General features: G+C 43.4%; 1 protein-coding gene across 2 annotated transcripts in view; it reads left to right on the forward strand.

Moving 5' to 3' along the window:
* LOC135507440 (fibronectin type III domain-containing protein 4-like) overlaps positions 1 to 15832 on the forward strand; it is a 24836-nt gene extending 9004 nt beyond the window's left edge. The window contains exons 4-9 of one of the 2 annotated variants that reach the window (XM_064926981.1): positions 7941 to 8056; positions 12264 to 12365; positions 13059 to 13158; positions 13256 to 13345; positions 15233 to 15396; positions 15479 to 15832. In XM_064926981.1, the coding sequence (XP_064783053.1) occupies positions 7941 to 8056; positions 12264 to 12365; positions 13059 to 13158; positions 13256 to 13345; positions 15233 to 15396; positions 15479 to 15589 (683 nt within the window). In that variant the 3' untranslated portion in view covers positions 15590 to 15832. Of the gene's footprint in view, positions 1 to 7940; positions 8057 to 12263; positions 12366 to 13058; positions 13159 to 13255; positions 13346 to 15232; positions 15397 to 15470 lie in introns of both variants that reach the window. The other variant, XM_064926982.1, reaches the window with a different exon arrangement.
* Positions 15833 to 19142: the final 3310 nt, after the last annotated feature.

The raw sequence follows: 19142 nt of genomic DNA on the forward strand, positions 1-19142 counted from the left end.
GTGGGAGGGAATGATGTCACCTGCAGGCAGGTGTTTGTTCCCCTGTGTGCTGAGGGTGTCAGGTTCTTGTCCGGTTCTGGCATTTAGGTCGCCACAGACTAGTACATGTCCCTGGGCCTGGAAATGATTGATTTCCCCCTCCAGGATGGAGAAGCTGTCTTCATTAAAGTATGGGGATTCTAGTGGGGGGGATATAGGTAGCACACAGGAGGACATTTTTCTCTGTTAAGATAATTTCCTTTTGAATTTCTAGCCAAATGTAAAATGTTCCTGTTTTGATTAATTTAATGGAATGAGTTAGATCTGCTCTATACCAAATTAGCATACCCCCTGAGTCCCTTCCCTGTTTCACACCTAGTAGTTTGGTGGATGGGACTACCAGCTCTCTGTAACCTAGAGGGCAACCAGTGGGTTCGTCTCCTCTATACCAGGTTTCTTGCAGGATGACAATGTCTGTATTACCGATTTCTTTGGTGAAGTCCGGGTTCCTGCTCTTTAGGCCAAAGGCAGATGACCTCAGGCCTTGGATATTCCAGGATGATATAGTGAAGGCTTTTTGTTCCATAAAGTCTCTCTCTCTCTCTCTCTCTCTCTCTCTCTCTCTCAAATTCAAATTCAAATTCAAGCTGCTTTATTGGCATGACAAACATTGTGTCAATATTGCCAAAGCAACAATGTATACAATATACATTGTAACAAAATTATAAATGATAGCAAATATAAAATATCAAATTGTAGTAAATAATAATACAAAATTAAATACAAAAATAATAACAATAAAATGGTAACAGTCAATAGTAGAAATGTAATAAATATAAAATCAAATTATGAAAAATGAAACTATAACTAACTTATAACTAAATAACGGTCATCTTCTCCTTTATATCAGTACTACAACTACAATCATCATTACTACGACTACTACTACCATCGTTAAACTGTTATCACTACCATTACCACCAACATTTGGAATGATAAACAGCAATAGTAATAGTAATAACAATAATAGCAATAATAAGTAAGTTACTGCTTACTATGCAGATGTTATTATTCAGTGTCCCTCAAGTTATGGCAGGAAAATACATATTTGGCTGCAAGAGGAGCCATTTCTCCTTCGCCCATGAGTATTCTTAGTTTTTCCTCTGGGTTCAATTTGTAAAAATTTGGAATATGTGTAGTCATTTCTGTGAATAATGAATCTCTTTGTGAGGAATATTTATCACAGTAAAAGAGAAAGTGCATCTCTGTCTCTACCTCCCCTGTTATGCAGTGACCACATACACGCTCCTCTTTGGGTAGCCATGTCTTTTTATGTCTGCCGGTTTCTATTGCCAATCGGTGGTCACTCAGCCTGTACTTGGTAAGGATCTGTCTCTGCTTCGTATCTCTGACAGAGTAGAGATAATCAGCCAATTCATATTCTCTGTTTAGGGTCAGCTAGCAATTTAGTCGACTTTGGGATTTTGTTTCATTTTTCCAATGATGTAAATATGATTCCTTTGATTGGTTCATGATTTTGCCTCTTGGAATTCTTTCTTTTGAAGCAGTGCTGGTGTCAGCTTGGTTGGTGAGGTCCAACACCAGCTGACTGAGAGGGCTCTTTTCTGGGCTCAGCTCTTGGGTTTGAAGTGATTTAAATTGCAGACTTGAATTTGGACTTGAATTCAGATGTAGCCAAAATTTTAATTATATTTTCTGTATTTTCATTATTACTGGAAAACGGCCCAATTCTGCCCTACATGCATTAGTTGGTGTATTTCTCTGGACTTGTAGGATTTTCCAACATAATTCTGCATGTAGGGCTTCAATTGGATGTTTGTCCCACATTTTAAAGTCCAGTTTATTGAGCAGCCCCCAAACCTCACTTCCGTAAAGAGCTATTGGTAGGATTACACGGTCAAATATTTTAGTCCAAATTCTAATTGGGATGTTGATTTTGAATAATTTCATTTTTATTGCATACATTGCTCTGCAGGCTTTTTCTTTGAGTGCATTCACTGCCATATTAAAGTTTCCCGATGCAGATATGGTCAGACCAAGGTAGGTGTAATTTTGTGTGTGTTCAATTAAGGTGTTGTTCAGGGTGAATTTATATTTGTGTTTCTGACATCTGTTTTTTTTTTCGAAAATCGTGATTTTAGTTTTTTGGAAATTTACTGCCAGGGCCCAATTATGGCAATATTGCTCCAGAATATTAATGTTCTGTTGAATACCTTCTTTGGTTGGTGATAGAAGTGCCACGTCATCAGCATATAGCAGGTATTTCACCTCTGTGTCAAATAGTGTGAGTCCTGGGGCTGGAGATTGGTCCAACATGTCTGCTAATTCATTGATATAAATGTTGAAAAGATTTGGACTCAAACTGCAGCCTTGTCTCACACCTCGACATTGTGAAAAAAATTCAGTTCTTTGGTTTTTGATTTTTATTGCACACTTGTTTTCTGTGTACATACATTTTATTAAGTCATATACCTTACCACCAAGCCCACTTTGTAGAATTTTGTAGAATAGCCCTTCTTTACAAATCGAATCAAATGCTTTTTTAAAGTCAATAAAGCAAGCAAAGATTTTGCCCTCTTTTTTTTGGTGGACGTGTTTATTAATTAGTGTGTGTAAGGTGTATATATGGTCAGTAGTGCGATGGTTAGGGAGAAAGCCAATTTGACATTTACTTATTACACTTTTTTCTTGAAGAAAGGTTTGAATTCTTGAATTCAAAATGCTACAGAAAATCTTTCCCAAGTTACTGTTTACGCAAATTCCCCTGTAATTATTGGGGTCTGATTTGTCTCCACTTTAGTGGATAGGGGAGATGAACCCCTGGTTCCAGACATCAGGGAAGCAGCCAGAAGTTAAAACCATGTTGAACAATTTAAGCACAGCATTTTGCAACTCAGGTGTGCTGTTTTTCAGCATTTCATTTCTGATGTTGTCTAGACCACAAGCCTTCTTTGATTTAATAGATTTAGTTCTTGTTGTGTTATTGGGTAATCTAATGGATTTTGGTTGTTTTTAATGACTGATTCAAGGATGTTCAATTTTTCTTTAATTTCTAATTGGTTCTGTTGTAAGTCTTTTTGTGGGATGTTTTTGTATAGATTATCAAAATAAGTTTACCAAATTCCTACATCTTGTATTCTTGTAGCTTTGTTGTGCTTAAATTGTTCCACATGTCCCAGAACTGATTTTGGTCAATTGCGTTTTCAATTTCATCAAGTGTCCTGTTGGTATAATTCAATTTCTTGCGTTTCAGTGTTTGTTTATACTGTTTCAGAGTTTCAAAGTATTCATATCGTAGCTCTGGGTTGTTTTGCTGCTTATGTTTTTTGTTTGACATTTGTCTCAGGTGTTTTCTAATTGTTTTACATTCATTATCAAACCATTTGTCAGAAACATTTTGATTTTTGCTTCTGATGTTGCATTTCTTTGGTTTTCTCAAATTTGCTTTCGATGCTGCTTTTTCGAATATGCAGTTGATGTTTTGAGTAGCTGAATTGACACCATCTTTATTGTTTTGGTACCGTGAGTTATTGAAAAACTGTGTAGAGTTCATCATTTCATTTGAGTTCAATGTATCTCTCTGCACTGTTTGGAGCCCATCTATACGATTGGTTTATGTTGTAGAGTTTATTGGGCTGCTTTTTTTTTAATGAATATTGCCGGTTAATTTCTTCAGAAACACGTTGATCTGACAAGGGTGTCTGTGGTCTGACAGTGAATGCACTAATGGAAGAGGGGTCAATGTCAATGATGGCATAATCGACTACACTTGTCCCAAGAGCTGAGCAGTAAGTAAACTGACCTAAAGAGTCCCCTCTGATTAAGCATGTACAGGCCTAAGGCTCGACAGAGATGTACTAACTCCTTTAATTTTACCTTTATTTTACCAGGCAAGTCAGTTAAGAACAAATTCTTATTTTCAATGACAGCCTAGGAACAGTGGGTTAACTGCCTGTTCAGGGGCAGAACGACAGATTTGTACCTTGTCAGCTCGTTACTAGTCCAACGCTCTAACCACTAGGCTACCCTGCCGCTCCTTTCCATTTTTGTTCAGTATTTGGTCAGGACTGTTTCTATTATTTATAATAGGGCTACTGTACAAGGAGGGGTGTCCAAATATGTGGTGGTTACCTCCCGCATCAGAGTAGTCAGGCTCAGAACCTGTTCTTGAATTGAAATCTCCACAAAGAAGCACTTTACCCTGTGCCTGAAATGTAATGATTTCTATCTGGAGATTGTCATCACTGATCATCATAATATGATGAATCTGAAGGAGGAGCATAAGCTGCACATATGTAGACATCATTGTCACAATAGATTGTACCTTTGTTAAGTTTTAGCCAAATTTTTTAATTTCATCCAGTCCTGCTTATGCCAAATGATGATTCCACCTGAGTCTCGGCCCCGTTTAACATGTTCATGTTTGATTGACGGTAGTAAACTTTCTCTATAGCCTGAGGGACACTGAGTATCTATGTCTCCACGACACCATGTTTCCAGTAGGAGTATGATGTCCTGTCCCTTGATGTTTTTAATCAATTCTGGATTTGTTGTTTTATAACCAAAATGCGAAGAGTATAGGCCCTGGATATTCCAAGAGCTGATAGTTAATGATCTCATTTATAATAAGTGATATTCACTGGTTTGAGTAAAGTACATCGAAAAAAAACAAAATTAAAAATAAATGTCTCTCTCTCTCTCTGTCATTCTCTCTCTCTCTCTCTCTGTCTCTCTGTCTCTGTCTCTCTGTCTCTCTGTCTCTCTATCTCTGTCTCTCTCTATCTGTCTCTGTCTCTCTCTCTCTCTCTCTCTCTCTCTCTCTCTGTCTCTCTCTCTCTCTCTCTCTCTCTCTCTCTCTCTCTCTCTATCCCTCATCCTCATTCTTCCAGTCTTTCACTGTACGTGACGTTGTATGACTGATCATCTATTTCTGTGGAGAGGAGGGAAAGTACTGTGGTAATATTATTATAATATAATATACTGCCATAGTAAGACTAATTCTTATGATCAAAGTCTATTCAACTGAATACCTGACTCCGTTTAACATTCTACTAAAACAATGAACAATCAAGTACTATGCGTTTAGCTGACTAAGTTCGAAGATGGTGTTGAGAAGCAAATTAACTTTGTCAAATGAAAGGATTCACGTACAAGGCGTAAAGCTGAAGTTACAAGGCAATACTGACATTAATAAAGCATACTTCTAGGCATATAGATCCTCAGGTTAACTTAGAGGACAAACCATGAACAAAAAGATGCTTACTAGGCCAGAGGCGTAGAAGCTCTAGGAAATGAGAATTGATCATTCAACCTTCCTCCATGGACTGGATACAAGGTAAGAGAGAGAGAACCAAGGCATTTAATTCCATTTATAAAATGTGAGGGTGTAACCTTTTCAACCCAAAACCAACCACCATTTTTGACATTATGCTATTATCCAGAGCGACTTACAGGAGCAATTAGGGTTTAAGTGCCTTGCGACCTTTCGGGTTACTGGCCCAATGCTCTTAACTGCGAGGCTACCCGCTGCCCAGTTCTATCCGGAACCAAAAAAGGGTTCTGTCTGACCAGTCCAACAATACCAAGGTTACACTAACCTAAACACTCCAGCCCAATCTTCACAGGGTGTCACAGCATCTAAAGGATTGTAAATAAGAAACACAACACAACAAAAAAAACGTTGCAGAGTAATTCAGAGTTCACTCTGTACGGATCATACATCCATAGAGATGGCATCAGAGTTATCGTCAGTGAACAGTTACCACGGAGATCATACATCCATAGAGATAGCATCGGAGTTATCGTCAGTGAACAGTTACCATGGAGATCATACATCCATAGAGATAGCATCAGAGTTATCGTCAGTGAACAGTTACCACGGAGATCATACATCCATATAGATGGCATCAGAGTCATCCTCAGTGAACAGTTACCACGGAGATCATACATCCATAAAGATTTGCTTAGAGTTATCATCAGTCAACACATTTCAGATAGATGCTAAACATGGATGGTATAGTATTATTCTGTCACATTCAATAGTCAGTCCTCTGGACACTGTAACAGAGATATAGTCAGTCCTCTGGGTACTGTAACAGAGATATAGTCAGTCCTCTGGACACTGTAACAGAGATATAGTCAGTCCTCTGGGTACTGTAACAGAGATATAGTCAGTCCTCTGGGTACTGTAACAGAGATATAGTCAGTCCTCTGGGTACTGTAACAGAGATATAGTCAGTCCTCTGGTACACAGTGTAACAGAGATATAGTCAGTCCTCTGGGTACTGTAACAGAGATATAGTCAGTCCTCTGGACACTGTAACAGAGATATAGTCAGTCCTCTGGATACTGTAACAGAGATATAGTCAGTCCTCTGTACTGTAACAGAGATATTCAGTCAGTCCTCTGGACACTGTAACAGAGATATCAGTCCTCTGGATACTGTAACAGAGATATAGTCAGTCCTCTGGGTACTGTAACAGAGATATAGTCAGTCCTCTGGATACTGTAACTATAGTCAGTCCTCTGGACACTATAAAAGAGATATAGTCAGTCCTCTGGGTACTGTAACAGAGATATAGTCAGTCCTCTGGGTACTGTAACAGAGATATAGTCAGTCCTCTGGGTACTGTAACAGAGATATAGTCAGTCCTCTGGACACTAACAGAGATATAGTCAGTCCTCTGGGTACTGTAACAGAGATATAGTCAGTCCTCTGGACACTGTGAACAGAGATATAGAGATATAGTCAGTCCTCTGGGTACTGTAACAGAGATATAGTCAGTCCTCTCTGGATACTGTAACAGAGATATAGTCAGTCCTCTGGGTACTGTAACAGAGATATAGTCAGTCCTCTGGGTACTGTAACAGAGATATAGTCAGTCCTCTGGGTACTGTAACAGAGATATAGTCAGTCCTCTAGATACTGTAACAGAGATATAGTCAGTCCTCTGGGTACTGTAACAGAGATATAGTCAGTCCTCTGGATACTGTAACAGAGATATAGTCAGTCCTCTGGGTACTGTAACAGAGATATAGTCAGTCCGCTGGATACTGTAACAGAGACACATTCAATAGTCAGTCCTCTGGATACTGTAACAGAGATATAGTCAGTCCTCTGGGTAATGTAACAGAGATATAGTCAGTCCTCTGGGTACTGTAACAGAGATATAGTCAGTCCTCTGGATACTGTAACAGAGATATAGTCAGTCCTCTGGACACTGTAACAGAGATATAGTCAGTCCTCTGGGTACTGTAACAGAGATATAGTCAGTCCTCTGGGTACTGTAACAGAGATATAGTCAGTCCTCTGGATACTGTAACAGAGACACATTCAATAGTCAGTCCTCTGGGTACTGTAACAGAGATATAGTCAGTCCTCTGGATACTGTAACAGAGACACATTCAATAGTCAGTCCTCTCGGTACTGTAACAGAGACATTGTGGCCCCTCAGAGGGGGAAGGACATACTACACTAAGGCATTGTCTTGTGCCATTTTACTTTCTTTTTTTATTGAACCTTTATTTAACTAGGCAAGTCAGTTAAGAACAAATTCTTACTTGCAATGACGGCCTAGGAACAGTGGGTTAACTGCCTTGTTCAGGGGCAGAACTACAGATTTTGACCTTGTCAGCTCGGGGAGTCAATCCAGCAACCTTTCGTTTACTGGCCCAACACTCTAACCACTAGACTACCTGCCATGTTGGCCGGAGGTGACAGAGAGGACATATATTAGTGCCGAGCCTACAGACTGTTGAATATTCAGGAGTCCTGATGGGTCCTGCTTTGTGATTGGTCAGGAGAGACATTTGGCCTGGGATGTTTTTAATGATGTAATTATGCACACTCTAGAATGCCCTTCAACCCAATCGGAAATGAGTATTCAACAATGGCTTTATAAAAGGTGTGTAATATGTAAGTTATTTCTGTGTTGTAACAGCAGTGCCAGTGGCTCCAGTCAACGTATCGGTAAGTCAGCTGAGATCAGACTCCGCCCTCATCATCTGGAGTGTACCACAGGGAGACATTGTCATCGGATACGTCATCTCACAACAGGTAGGAGATAATACAGAAAGATATATATATATAGGTCAAAAAAACAATTCTCTCACTATTTTCTCAATTGTAGAATAATAGTGAAGACATCAAAACTATGAAATAACACACATGGAATCATGTAGTAACCATTCAATCAACGTGCTGTACAGAAACCCAGCCTAAAACCCCCAAACAGCAAGCAATGCAGGTGTAGAAGCACGGTGGCTAGGAAAAACTCCCTAGGAAGGCCAGAACCTAGGAAGAAACCTAGAGAGGAACCAGGCTATTAGGGGTTGGCCAGCCCTCTTCTGGCTGTGCCGGGTGGAGATTATAACAGAACATGGCCAAGATGTTCAAATGTTCATAAATGACCAGCATGGTCAAATAATTGGTCTGTGACAGGTAGCACGTCCAGTGAACAGGTCAGGGTTCCATAGCCGCAGGCAGAACAGTTGAAACTGGAGCAGCAGCACGGCCAGGTGGACTGGGGACAGCAAGGAGTCATCAGGCCAGGTAGTCCTGAGGCATGGTCCTAGGGCTCAGGTCCTCCGAGGGAAAGAAAGAAAGAATTAGAGAGAGCATACATAAATTCATACAGGACACTGGATAAGACAGGAGAAGTACTCCAGATATAACAGACTGAACCTAGCCCCCTGACACATAAACTACTGCAGCATAAATACTGGAGGCTGAGACAGGAGGGGTCGGGAGACACTGTGGCCCCATCCGATGATACCCCCAGACAGGGCCAAACAGGCAGGATATAAGCCCACCCATTTTGCCAAAGCACAGCCCCCACACCATTAGAGGGATATCTTCAACCACCAACTTACAATCCTGAGACAAGGCCGAGTATAGCCCACAAAGATCTCCGTCACGGCACAACCCAAGGGAAGGCATGGAAGAGCACCAGTAAGCCAGTGACTCAGCCCCTGTAATACGGTTAGAGGCAGAGAATCCCAGTGGAGAGAGGGGAACAGGCCAGGCAGAGACAGCAAGGGCAGTTCGTTGCTCCAGTACCTTTCCGTTCAGCTTCACACTCCTGGGCCAGACTACACTCAATCATATGACTCACTGAAGAGATGAGTCTTCAATAAAGACTGAGACCGAGTCTGCGTCTCTGACATGGATAGGCAGACCATTCCATGAAAATGGAGCTCTATAGGAGAAAGCCCTGCCTCCAGCTGTTTGCTTAGAAACCATAGAAACAGTAAGGAGACCTGCGTCTTGTGACCGTAGTGTACGTGTAGGTATTTACAGCAGGACCAAATCAGAGAGAGAGGTAGGAGCAAGCCCATGTAATGCTTTGAGGGTTAGCAGTAAAACCTTGAAATCAGCCCTTGCCTTGACAGGAAGCCAGTGTAGGGAGGCTAGCAGCCGTATTTAGCACTAACTGAAGTTTATTTAGTGCTTTATCCGTGTAGCCGGGAAGTTGAGCATTGCAGTAGTCTAACCTAGAAGTGACAAAAGCATAGATACATTTTTCTGCGTCATTTTTGGACAGAAGGTTTCAGATTTTTGCAATGTTTTGTAGATTGAAAAAAGCTGTCCTTGATAGGTTCGTGAAAAGAGAGATCAGGGTCCAGAGTAACGCCGAGGTCCTTCACAGTTTTATTTGAGACGACTGTACAACCATCAATATTAATTGTCAGATCCAACAGAAGATCTCTATGTTTCTTGGGACCTAGAACTAGCATCTCTATTTTGTCTGAGTTTAAAAGTAGAACATTTGCCGCCATCCACTTCCTTATGTCCGAAACACAGGCTTCCAGGGAGGGTAATTTTGGGGCTTCACCATGTTTCATCGAAATGTACAGCTGTGTGTCATCCGCATAGCAGTGAAAGTTAACATTATGTTTCCGAATGACATCACCAAGAGGTAAAATATATAGAGAAAACAATAGTGGGGAACACCGAAATGTACAGTTGATTTGTCAGTGGACAAACCATCCAAAGAGACAAACATATCTTTCCGACAGATAAGATCTTAACCAGGCCAGAACTTGTCCGTGTTGATCAGTTTGGGTTTCCAATCTCTCCAAAAGAATGTGGTGATCGATGGTATCAAAAGCAGCACTAAGGTCTAGGAGAACGAGGATAGATGCAGAGCCTCGGTCTGACGTCATTAAAAGGTAATTACCACCTTCACAAGTGCAGTCTCAGTGCTATGATGGGGTCTAAAACCAGACTGAAGCATTCAGGAAGGCAGTGAGTTGCCGCGCAACAGCTTTTTCAAAGATTTTTGAGAAGAATGGGAGATTTTAAACAGTTTTTAAAATGTTTCTGGGTCAAGGTTTGGCTTTTTCAAGAGAGGCTTTATTACTGCCACTTTAAGTGAGTTTGGTAAACATCCGGTGGATAGAGAGACGTTTACTTTGTTCAACATAGGAGGGCCAAGCACAGGAAGCAGCTCTTTCAGTAGTTTAGTTTGAATAGGGTCCAGTATGCAGCTTGAAGGTTTGAGGCCATGATTATTTTCATAATTGTGTCAAGAGATGTAGTACTAAAACACTTGAGTGTCTCCATTGATCCTAGGTACTGGCAGAGTTGTGCAGACTCAGGACAACTGAGCTTTGGAGGAATACGCAGATTTAAAGAGATGTCCATAATTTGATTTCTAATGATCATTATGTCTTCCTCAAAGAAGTTCTTGAATGTATCACTGTTGAAGTGAAAGCCATCCTCTCTTGGGGAATGCTGCTTTTTTAGTTAGCTTTGCCACAGTATCAAAAAGAAAAACAAATGTAAAACAAATATATATAATAAATATTTTTGAGATTTGAGATTTTTTCAAATGGCCACCCTTTGCCTTGATGACAGCTTTGCACACGCTTGACATTCTCTCAACCAGCTTCACTTGGAATGCTTTCCCAACAATGTATGCTGAGCACTTGTTGGCTGCTTTTCTTTCACTCTGCGGTCCGACTCATTCCAAACCATCTCAATTTGGTTGAGGTTTGTGGAGGCCAGGTCATCTGATGCAGCACTCCATCACTACCCGTCTTGGTAAAATAGCCCTTACACAGCCTAGAGGTGTGTTGTGTCAATGTCTTGTTGAAAAACAAATGATAGTCCCACTAAGCCCAAACCAGATGGGACAGCGTATCGCTGCAGAAAGCTGTGGTAACCATGCTGTTTAAGTGTGCCTTGAATTTGGAGCAAATCATAGACAGTATCACCAGCAAAGCACCCCCCACAACATCACACCACCTCCTCCATGCTTCACGGTGGGAAATACACATGCAGAGATCATCTGTTCACCCACACCGCGTCTCACAAAGACACAGCGGTTGGAACTAATTTGGACTTCAGACCAAAGGACAAATTTCCACCAGTCTAATGTCCATTGCTCGTGTTTCTTGGCCCAAGCAAGTCTTTTCTTATTATTGGTGTCCTTTAGTAGTGGTTTCTTTGCAGCAATTTGACAATGAAAGCCTGATTCACGCAGTCTCCTCTGAACAGTTTATGTTGAGATCTGTCTGTTATCTGAACTCTGTGAAGCATTTATTTGGGCTGAGGCTCTAATGAACTTTTCTTCTGCAACAGAGGTAACTCTGGGTCTTCCTTTCCTGTGGTGGTCCTCATGAGAGACATGTTCATCACAGCGTTTGATGGTTTTTGTGACTGCACTTGAAGAAACTTTCAGTTCTTGACATTTTCTGTATTGACTGACCTTTCATGTTATGATGGACTGTCGTTTCTCTTCGCTTATTTGAGCTGTTCTTGCCGTAATATGGACTTGGTATTTTACCAAATAGGGCTATCTTCTGTATATCACCCCTACCTTGTCACAACACAACTGATTGGTTCAAACACATTAAGAAGGAAATCAATTCCACAAATGAACTTTTAACAAGGCACGCCTGTTAATTGAAATGCATTCCAGGTGCCTACCTCATGAAGCTGGTTGAGAGAATGCCAAGAGTGTGCAAAGCTGTCATCAAGGAAAAGGGTGGCTACTGTGAAAAATCTCAAATGTAACACTTTTTTGGTTACTACATGATTCCATATGTGTTATTTTAAAGTTTTGACATCTTCACTATTATTAGTAAAAAATAAAGAAAAACCCTTGAATGAGTTGGTGTTTCCAAACTTCTGACTGGTACTGTGTGTGTGTGTGTGTGTGTGTGTGTGTGTGTGTGTGTGTGTGTGTGTGTGTGTGTGTGTGTGTGTGTGTGTGTGTGTGTGTGTGTGTGTGTGTGTGTGTGTGTGTGTGTGTGTGTAGAGGCAGGACGGGCTGATGCAGCGCTCCATTCGGGAGGTGAACTCGTCAAGTCGAGCGTGTGTGTTGTGGGACCTGGATGAAGACACACACTACAGCGTACAGGTACAGGTTAGAGTTCAGGGGTAGAGGTAGAGGTCAGGGGGTAGAGGTGTAGGTCAGGGGTTAGAGGTCAGGGGGTACAGGTGGAGGTCAGGGGTAGAGGTAGAGATCAGGGGTAGATGTAGAGGTCAGGGGTTAGAGGTCAGGGGGTAGAGGTGGAGGTCAGGGGTTAGAGGTCAGGGGGTAGAGGTAGAGGTCAGGGAATAGAGGTCAGGGGTAGAGGTAGAGGTCAACACAATGCCACAGATGTCTCAAGTTTTGAGGAAGCGTGCAATTGGCATTCTGACTGCAGGAATGTTCACCGGAGCCGTTGCCAGAGAATCTAAACAACAACAAACAGCAGGGACTGCCTCAAGTCCGGGACAATCCAGCGGTCTCAGCCACATGGGCTAACCTGTGTTCAAGGAGTCAAGGAAACCTTGCTATCTTAATAGCTAGTTAGCAGCTAGGCTAGCTGCTATGCCCAGCAGCTCTTTAGAATCTTGGTCAGCAGGATCCCTGGACAGATAGTAATGGTCTCAGCACCTGATGCTAACCACATCATGGGATCCAAAATTCAAAAAATGTAGCTAGTAACCAAACTTTTTCAATAGAACACTTTTTCAGAGACTTTTCAAAAAAACAAACCGAGTTCTCCCTCATTCCTGCATTCAACACGTGAGGGGGTTGCAGGTTTGATTGTGTTTTATATCTTAGGTCCAGTCCATAGGTCTTCAGGGAGACAGCCAGCCCAGTCACACTGTCCACTTCAGGACCCTGGAGAAGACTGATCACTACCCTATAGGAAGCATAGACGGTAGACACACACATACAAACATAAACATACACACACACGTGCACGCACACACACGTGCATGCATATACAAACAGTAACTTTTCCCACTCTACCCTAGATGACCCGACCATGGAAGGGATGGATCTGACACCTAACCTGCAGACTGGAGAACTACTCATCGTCACCACTGTACTGCTACTCTGGGCCGGTTGGTCTCTCTCTCTCTCTCTCTGTGTGTGTGTGTGTGTGTGTGTGTGTGTGTGTGTGTGTGTGTGTGTGTGTGTGTGTGTGTGTTACAACACAGAATTAGATAAAACATTATTACACACTATTATATTATATACAGTGGGGCAAAAAGGTATTTAGTCAGCCACAAATTGTGCAAGTTCTCCCACTTAAAAAGATGAGAGGGGCCTGTAATTTTCATCATTGGTTCACTTCAACTATGACAGACAAAATGAGAAGATAAAAAATCCAGAAAATCACATTGTAGAATTTTTTATGAATTTATTTGCAAATTATGGTGGAAAATAAGTATTTGGTCACCTACAAACAAGCAAGATTTCTGGCTCTCACAGACTTGTAACTTCTTCTGTAAGAGGCTCCTCTTGTCCTCCACTCGTTACCTGTATTAATGGCACCTGTTTGAACTTGTTACCAGTATAAAAGACACCTGTCCACAACCTCAAACAGTCACAGTCCAAACTCCACTATGGCCAAGACCAAAGAGATGTCAAAGGACACCAGAAACAAAATTGTAGACCTGCACCAGGCTGGGAAGACTGAATCTGCAATAGGTAAGCAGCTTGGTTTGAAGAAATCAACTGTGGGAGCAATTATTAAGAAATGGAAGACATACAAGACCACTGATAATCTCCCTCGATCTGGGGCTCCACGCAAGATCTCACACCGTGGGGTCAAAATGATCACAAGAACGGTGAGCAAAAATCCCAGAACCACACGGAGGGACCTAGTGAATGAACTGCAGAGAGCTGGGACCAAAGTAACAAAGCCTACCATCAGTAACACACCATGCCGCCAGGGACTCAAATCCTGCAGTGCCAGAAGTGTCCCCCTGCTTCAGCCAGTACATGTCCAGGACGTTTGAAGTTTGCTAGAGAGCATTTGGATGATCCAGAAGAAGATTGGGAGAATGTCATATGGTCGGATGAAACCAAAATAGAATGTTTTGGTAAAAACTCAACTTGTCGTGTTTGGAGGACAAAGAATGCTGAGTTGCATCCAAAGAACACCATACCTACTGTGAAGCATGGGGGTTGAAACATCGTGCTTTGGGGCTGTTTTTCTGCAAAGGGACCAGGACGACTGATCCGTGTAAAGGAAAGAATGAATTGGGCCATGTATCGTGAGATTTTGAGTGAAAACCTCCTTCCATCAGCAAGGACATTGAAGATGAAACGTGGCTGGGTCTTTCAGCATGACAATGATCCCAAACACACCGCCCGGGCAACGAAGGAGTGGCTTCGTAAGAAGCATTTCAAGGTCCTGGAGTGACCTAGCCAGTCTCCAGATCTAGAACCCCATAGAAAATCTTTGGAGGGAGTTGAAAGTCTGTGTTGCCCAGCAACTGCCCCAAAACATCACTACTACAGAGGATATCTGCATGGAGGAATGGGCCAAAATACCAGCAACAGTGTGTGAAAACCTTGTGAAGACTTACAGAAAACGTTTGACCCCTGTCATTGCCAACAAAGGGTATATAACAAAGTATTGAGATAAACTTTTGACCAAATACTTATTTTCCACCATAATTTACAAATAAATTCATTAAAAATCTTACAATGTGATTTTCTGGATTTTTCTTTCTCATCTTGTCTGTTACAGTTGAAGTGTACCTATGATGAAAATTACAGGCCTCTCTCATCTTTTTAAGTGGGAGAACTTGCACAATTGGTGGCTGACTAAATACTTTTTTGCCCCACTGTATCTATTGTTACAACCCGCTGTCCTCTGTCTCCTCTCTGTTCTGTCTTCAACCTCTTGTCCTCTGTCTCCTCTCTGTTCTGTCTTCAACCCCCTGTCCTCTGTCTCATCTCTGTTCTGTCTTCAACCCCCTGTCCTCTCTCCTCTCCAGCGGTAATAGCTCTGTTCTGTCGTCAGTATGACATCATCAAGGACAATGACTACAAGGACAAACCCAAACGCCCCTCTGTTCGGACCGAACCATCTTACTACAGCACCAGCGTCTCGGCTCAGAGCACGCCACTCTACTACAACGGGGGGGTGCAAGGCAGCAAGGTGATAAACAAAGTTTTCATCTACAACGATGTGTTTGTGTCATCAGTGTAGAACTCAACTCTTCTCTCTGTCAGTTCCACAGGACCTCCTCTTCCTCTTCCATCATCAGAGTGTGACAGGATCTCCTCCTCCTCCATCATCAGACTGTGACAGAACCTCCTCCTCCTCCTCCTCTTCCATCATCAGAGTGTGACAGGATCTCCTCCTCCTCCTCCATCATCAGTCTGTGACAGGATCTCCTCCTCCTCTTCCTCCATCATCAGTCTGTGACAAAGCCTCCTCCTCCTCTTCCTCCATCATCAGTCTGTGACAGGATCTCCTCCTCCTCTTCCTCCATCATCAGTCTGTGACAAAGCCTCCTCCTCCTCTTCCTCCATCATCAGTCTGTGACAGGACCTCCTCCTCCTCTTCCTCCATCATCAGTCTGTGACAGGACCTCCTCCTCCTTCCTCCATTCCTCCATCATCAGTCTGTGACAGGATCTCCTCCTCCTCTTCCTCCATCATCAGTCTGTGACAGGATCTCCTCCTCCTCTTCCATCATCAGTCTGTGACAGGATCTCCTCCATCAGTCCTCTTCCTCCATCATCAGTCTGTGACAGGACCTCCTCCTCCTCTTCCTCCATCATCAGTCTGTGACAGGACCTCCTCCTCCTCTTCCTCCATCATCAGACTGTGACAAAGCCTCCTCCTCCTCTTCCTCCATCATCAGTCTGTGACAGGATCTCCTCCTCCTCTTCCTCCATCATCAGTCTGTGACAGGACCTCCTCCTCCTCTTCCTCCATCATCAGTCTGTGACAGGACCTCCTCCTCCTCTTCCTCCATCATCAGTCTGTGACAAAGCCTCCTCCTCCTCTTCCTCCATCATCAGTCTGTGACAGGACCTCCTCCTCCTCTTCCTCCATCATCAGTCTGTGACAGGACCTCCTCCTCCTCTTCCTCCATCATCAGTCTGTGACAGGACCTCCTCCTCCTCCTCCTCCATCATCAGACTGTGACAGGACCTCCTCCTCCTCCTCCTCCATCATCAGACTGTGACAGGACCTCCTCCTCCTCCATCATCAGACTGTGACAGGACCTCCTCCTCCTCTTCCTCCATCATCAGTCTGTGACAGGACCTCCTCCTCTTCCTCCATCATCAGACTGTGACAGAACCTCCTCCTCCTCCATCATCAGACTGTGACAAAGCCTCCTCCTCCTCTTCCTCCATCATCAGTCTGTGACAGGACCTCCTCCTCCTCCATCATCAGACTGTGACAGGACCTCCTCCTCCTCCATCATCAGACTGTGACAGGACCTCCTCCTCCTCCATCATCAGACTGTGACAGAACCTCCTCCTCCTCCATCATCAGACTGTGACAGGATCTCCTCCTCCTCCATCATCAGACTGTGACAGGATCTCCTCCTCCTCCATCATCAGACTGTGACAGGACCTCCTCCTCCTCCATCATCAGACTGTGACAAAGCCTCCTCCTCCTCTTCCTCCATCATCAGTCTGTGACAGGACCTCCTCCTCCTCCTCCTCCATCATCAGTCTGTGACAGGACCTCCTCCTCTTCCTCCTCCATCATCAGAGTGTGACAGGACCTCCTCCTCTTCCTCCATCATCAGACTGTGACAGAACCTCCTCCTCTTCCTCCATCATCAGACTGTGACAGAACCTCCTCCTCTTCCTCCATCAGAGTGTGACAACAGGAAGTGACACAAGCATAAAGGAAGTGACACAAGCATAACGGAAGTAACACAAGCATAAAGGAAGTGACACAAGCATAAAGGAAGTGACACAACTGTACAGTAAGTGTCTTAGATGACTTGAGTACATGTCCGATCAAGAGCCCAGTTCCCTTTCTCAGTTCAGTGGCTGAAACCATCCCTCTACTATTCAGAACGGAGTATTTGACAAAGGGAATCTTGACATTGTCACAGCAATACCACAGTACCGCAAACATGTTTAAAAGGAACAAGAGAGGAAGCAGCAAGGGGAAGACCTTCTGACAGAAAGGGACAGGCAGTGAACTACTTCTCCCCAGTTAGTGGACTACTTCTCCCCAGTTAGTGGACTACTTCTCCCCAGTTAGTGGACTACTTCTCCCCAGTTAGTGAACTACTTCTCCCCAGCTACTGGACTACTTCTCCCCAGTTAGTGAACTACTTCTCCCCAGCTAGTGGACTACTTCTCCCCAGCTGGTGGACTACTTCTCCCCAGCTAGTGGACTACTTCTCCCCAGTTAGTGGACTACTTCTCCCCAGTTAGTGGACTACTTCTCCCCAGCTGGTGGACTACTTCTCCCCAGTTAGTGAACTACTTCTCCCCAGTTAGTGGACTACTTCTCCCCAGCTAGTGGACTACTTCTCCCCAGCTGGTGGACTACTTCTCCCCAGTTAGTGAACTACTTCTCCCCAGTTAGTGGACTACTTCTCCCCAGCTGGTGGACTACTTCTCCCCAGTTAGTGGACTACTTCTCCCCAGTTAGTGAACTACTTCTCCCCAGCTAGTGGACTACTTCTCCCCAGCTGGTGGACTACTTCTCCCCAGTTAGTGAACTACTTCTCCCCAGCTAGTGGACTACTTCTCCCCAGCTGGTGGACTACTTCTCCCCAGTTAGTGGACTACTTCTCCCCAGTTAGTGGACTACTTCTCCCCAGCTGGTGGACTACTTCTCCCCAGTTAGTGAACTACTTCTGACCAAAGCCACCTGGACTGGACCAGTTTGGGAAGAACTGCTCTAAGGGCACCTGGATGAAAGGTCACACGTACAATTTGACAAGCTGGACAACAAAGATTCAAACATGACCGTTTTCTCCTTCTCCTTTAAGCAACGCAACTCTTTAGTCATTCCTGGGTGTTCCACTGTGGATGAAACTGTTCTACCTCCCCGTGATGTTAGGAAAACTAAGTTACAGATACATCGACCCTAACAACAGACACACAGACCCCAACAACAGACACCCTGACCCTAACAACAGACACACAGACCCTAACAACAGACACACAGACCCTAACAATAGATGCACAGACTCTAACAATAGACACACAGACTCTAACAACAGACACACAGACCCCAACAACAGACACCCTGACCCTAACAACAGACACACAGACCCTAACAATAGATGCACAGACCCTAACAACAGACACACAGACCCCAACACACAGAACAATAGACACACAGACTCTAACAACAGACACACAGACCCCAACAACAGACACCCTGACCCTAACAACAGACACACAGACCCTAACAATAGATGCACAGACTCTAACAATAGACACACAGACCCTAACAATAGACACACACTCTAACAATAGACACACAGACCCCAGCAACAGACACCCTGACTCTAACAACAGACACGCAGACCCTAACAACAGACACACAGACCCCCATACCCTGACACTGCTGTATAGAGACATTGTAACTAACAGACATCCTGCTGTATAGAGACATTATAACTAACAACAGATAGACATCCTGCTGTATAGAGACAATATAACTAACAACAGATAGACATCCTGCTGTATAGAGACAATATAACTAACAACAGACAGACATCCTACTGTACCTAACTAACAGGTGAATGCCCTGTACCATTGTAGAGACACTGTTAAACTGTGGACATTACCTGTGTAAAGTCACCCCCAGACATGTAGGTGACTAACTAATGCAGGGCTAGGCAACCCTGGTCCTGGCAACCCTGGCCCTGTAGATGCATTTTTTAAATTTATTTTACTAGGCAAGTCAGTT

This window comes from Oncorhynchus masou, chromosome 21 (genome assembly GCF_036934945.1).
Source record: "Oncorhynchus masou masou isolate Uvic2021 chromosome 21, UVic_Omas_1.1, whole genome shotgun sequence".
Taxonomy (NCBI): domain Eukaryota; kingdom Metazoa; phylum Chordata; class Actinopteri; order Salmoniformes; family Salmonidae; genus Oncorhynchus; species Oncorhynchus masou.